Below are 4,754 nucleotides of genomic sequence, written 5' to 3' on the forward strand. Positions count from 1 at the left end.
GGACTCTAGGGTAAAATTTAACTTTTTTTTCTCAAAAATTAGCTAAAAGTCAAGCACTTGAAGTAATCACAGAACAGTGAAATAATTGGCTTTAACTGTGCCAGTCACTTGGAAGTCTGCATCCTGATTTGTCAAGGAAGAACCCAATACATCCTAGGAGGCAAGCCAAAATATCAGTTTCCTCTAAGGTCACAGTACCTTCTTGGTAGAGAGCACAGAAGAACCTGGGTATAAAAGAAAGACAGCAAAAAACAGTTTTTGTCAGTAAGAAGATATGGTAGGACAGAACTCCTCTCCTCTATCCTGCCAAATTCAGAGCCCCGTATTTTTACCTGGAATATTAGGCTTGTTTGCAAACTTCCCAAAAGTAGGGTAGTTTCTAGGTTTGTGGTGTCTTTTATGGAGGCAAATCACGTAACCAGTGAGCTTTCATCAAGTGGTAGTCTTCAAAGACAAAAACAGGCCCAACTACAACTACCACCATAACCCTTCCAGTTTCCATTCTTCCTTTAATTCATGTTAATGGCATTATTTTTCGGTCTTTCCTTAACAAAACATCTGTACAAATATTCCACTTCGTGCAATTCAGTGAAAAGTTTCCAAGGCAGAGGAAGCACACCACCCAAAAAGCAAACTCCAATTTTAAAGGCTTCTCACTAAGTCTCTATATCTTAAAGCTTTTTTCTCTTGAGTCTCCCTATTCTCCCAGTCTCTTGTTTCTTTCATCATCCTTTATTAAGCTGCCAGAAAGAGCAGATTATTCAAAGGAAGTTATTATACAACTGTTTACCACTTGGGAAAAAATGAAGTCATTGTCTCCTATCTTAATCTTTATATCAAGATAATTTGCATCTGGATTTCAGAATTAAATGTAATTAAAAAAAATTTTGTGATGGAGAAGAAAAAGTTGACTGTATAAAAATAAACTCTAGTGAAATCAAGAAGACAAATTAACTGATAAAATATATCTGCAAAATATAACAATAAAAATTAATGTCTTTAAATTATAAAGAAGTCTAACAAAGGAAAAGACTAACATCCAAATTAGAACACATGTAAGAACAAGACTAATTCTAACGCTGATAGAAAAATGGGCAGAGTTCAGGCAGCCAAAAAAATACAATGGCCAAAAAAAGTAAAAAATATTTAACGTCCTTTATAATTAAAGAAATGCTTATTAAAAGAATGCAGAATTTTATACCTACCAGCATGGAAAAAAACCCAAAAGGACTAAAGAAAACCCCACAAAATTAGAAACAAGCAAAGAAAAACTACACATACACACACACACAAACTACTTTGGACCTCGTAATACTATGTGTATGTTTAGAAATTTCTTCTAAAAAAAGAACCAGTTAAGTATGTGAATAAAGGTATAAAAGGATATCTATGGCAGGGTTGTCTGTATTTGTGAAAAATCTTAAGCAACCCAAACTTTGAACGTAAGCACAGTATTCTGCAGCCACTCAAAATTATGAGGTAGATCTTAAATTGGCAATATGAAATGATAAACATAACATATTCATAACTGTAAAAGGCAGGACATAAAGCAGTGATAAAGAAAAAGACAGCAGTGCTATAGTTGCCTGAACTCAGGCTGAACAACATACAGTAGGAACCATGGTAGATATATGTTCAGATTTTTTACAGATGATTACCTGTACTAATTGTCCATAAAGAGGTATTAAGAAGTCATCAGAATCATAATATTATTATGAAGAATAAGATTACAAATGTAGGAAAACTATAGGAGTGGGTGACATCCTGAAGCATCATATCACAGGTGGATGGAGTGACACACCATCATTTTATGCATATTTAACCAGTGTTCCTTATGAAGAAATCTAGGTATGGAAAAGGTGAAGTGGCAGAAAGCCAATTAGTAAGAAGATGGGGTGGAAAGAATGCCAAATACAGAAAATATGAAGTTGGGTTTTGCATGTGTCATTTAAGATTTTGGGCAAGACACAAAACTTCTATAACCCTCAATTTACTTATCTATAAAATAGGATGATAATCCTAACTTTGCAGATTTGTTGTAGGGAGTCAAATGATATAATTCATAAGGGCTCTGCATTCCAAAGTATGCTAAGTTACTGTCAGTATAGAAACACTGATTTCTAGTGTGCTATACAGTGCTCTATCATACTAGAGTGGATACATTCTTACACTCACACACAAGGACAAAGCCACTAACTCACATATGCTAGTGGAACTTATTTCTTCAGTAGAAAAATATGAATTAAATGAAGATCTCACAAAAACAATAGAAGAACAACCTTATAATAACAGAAAAGGGTTTGAAAGTATAATCATCAATGGGGAGGATTAAAACATGATTGTCTTGTAAGTTCTTTTGGTCTTTGTTTTACCAGCTGTTTTGTATAAAGAACAAATACTGAAATGAAACTTCATGGGGAGGCGTCTAGGACAAAATATGTATGAAATTTAAACCTGAATCATGTTTATGGGGAAGAATGAAGAAAATCTCCTCTGAAATATAGCTTGTGGTAGAAAAATAAGACTGATTAAATAATTTGCTAACAGCTATTATGTGTACTGATGCTTAGACTTCAGTCAAAACAAATTAGGAATACATTAGGCTACAAATGCTACCCTTCCTCCTAGTCACAAGGTGGGAGAAGCTTCCTATGATAACCAGAAAGATAAATGGCAAGAAAAAATCTTAACTTTTAAAATGCCATGTTGTACATTAAAATGTACGTTTTAAGAAACTTTCCAGTCTACAGGACTAAAGAAAGAGTGCCTAGAACTTATCAGAATATCACCCTTGAAGCTGAATCAGGATCAGAGAAGGAACTGAAGTAGGATTTAATGCCTAAGTACACTAAGGTACTTCATTACCAGTGTTAGTTTATTAAGGAATAACAAGTTCTCCATTTAACTAGAACATTCAGATGAACCAGCAAGGACAAACAGTGAGACGCTGGAGGAGACTGGGGAGCCCTCATTCCAGTGACAAGTGTTATTTTTCCCCCAGAGGCCAGAAGAACAAACTCCTACAGAATTCTCATTTACTCCAAAGCAGAAATCTTCCAGCTTGTCATTAACTTAATCTGAAATCTATAGCTGAGAACTAAAAGAATCCAACACTAAGAAGTATTTGCTCCTTTACAAAATTCTCCCCTTACACTGCAGACATTAGGAGAGATGCAAAAGGAAGTGATGAGATCAATAAGGAAAAAGGAAGAAGCATTGCTGATATAAATATTTACTGAAGAAAACGTACCTATGTAAATTTCATTATGTACAAAGCAGCTTTCACTTAACTTTATGAAGTGATTAACTGATAAAACAAGATTAAAAGAGCGGTAAATACTGGCATGAATTACTCAACCACAGCAGTGGTATCACCAGTGATGCAATTCAACCAGTGTACCAACCCAAAGGAGCCATCTGACCCCCATTTCACTGCCATCCTCCTAGCACCCCTAAGGGACAGCATCCAGCTCTTAAGATAGGGCTAGAGAAGAGAAGGGCAGGGTAGAGATGGGAAGGATTCAAGAGGAGAAAAAAATCTGCTAAATAGCAAAACAGAGGCCAACAGACTGAAGTCATACTTTTTTTTTTTTTTTTTTATTTTTTATTTTTTGAGACGAAGTCTTGCTCTGTCACCCAGGCTAGGGTGGAGTGGCCGGATCTCAGCTCACTGCAAGCTCCGCCTCCCGGGTTCACACCATTCTCCTGCCTCAGCCTCCCAAGTAGCTGGGACTACAGGCGCCCGCCACCTCGCCCGGCTAGCTTTTGTATTTTAGTAGAGACGGGGTTTCACCGTGTTAGCCAAGATGGTCTCGATCTCCTGACCTCGTGATCCGCCCGTCTCGGCCTCCCAAAGTGCTGGGATTACAGGCTTTTGCCACCACGCCCGGCCATACTTTCTTATCTCTCTGTTTCATCTTCATGGTTCTCCGTTCCAGTGAGTACCCCAGTTCTCTGGCTGTTTCTGTGAGTTTTTCATCTATGTTTTTCAAGAGATTGGTTTTCTTTTCATCTGTTACTTCTTTATGTTTTTTTCATCAAAAGTAATCTGAAAAGAAGTAAAAGTCCTCATTATGTTGCAGGCCACTATACTAAGTACAAAGACCGTTGGAAGTTGAGCCAACTTAAAAATGTCAAATTCCATGCAAGAATAAGTCCACAGTATACTTACCAACACTTTTCTCAAGATCCCTAGTAGTTTTCTTCAAATAAGAGGAAAGCAATATTAATAAAAACTGCCAGTCACAGAAAGAGAAAATACGATTCAAATTTATATCAGCACTCTAATGTCTGCAATAAAGATATAACGAATAGTTACAAAACTGAGATTAATCAAATTTTAAGTTGTATTACCTGATACTAAGATATGGCATACTACTTCGGAGAAGTCTGACCGAACAGAAAAAAAAGTAGACATCAAAAAAATTTTTCAGGGGCCAGGCGTGGTGGCTTACGCCTGTAACTCCAGCACTTTGGGAGGCTGAGGTGGGCGGATCACTCAAGGTCAGGAGTTTGAGACCAACCTGGGCAACATGGTGAAACCCTGTCTTCACTAAAAATACAAAAATTAGCTGGGTGTGGTGGCATGTGCCTGTATTCACAGCTACTTGGGAGGCTGAGGCATGAGAATCGCTTGAATCTGGAAGGTGGGGGTTGCAGTGAGCTGAGATTGTGTCACTGCACTCCAGCCTAAGACTCTGTCTCAAAAAACAACAAAAAAATGAAATTTCATCTTTTTTTTTTTTTTTTTTTTT

The 4,754-nt window shown here is 37.0% G+C and overlaps 1 protein-coding gene across 1 annotated transcript in view; it reads right to left on the reverse strand.

Moving 5' to 3' along the window:
• The window catches only part of LOC108526419 (UPF0609 protein C4orf27-like), a 22,715-nt gene that overhangs the window by 3,887 nt on the left and 14,074 nt on the right, over positions 1-4,754 (reverse strand). Inside the window, 2 exon segments of the mRNA XM_017867161.1 lie at positions 3,833-4,025; positions 4,027-4,048. Of these exon segments, the coding sequence (XP_017722650.1) occupies positions 3,833-4,025; positions 4,027-4,048 (215 nt within the window).

Source organism: Rhinopithecus bieti, unplaced genomic scaffold (genome assembly GCF_001698545.2).
Source record: "Rhinopithecus bieti isolate Rb0 unplaced genomic scaffold, ASM169854v2 scaffold_3067, whole genome shotgun sequence".
Classification (NCBI taxonomy): Eukaryota; Metazoa; Chordata; class Mammalia; order Primates; family Cercopithecidae; genus Rhinopithecus; species Rhinopithecus bieti.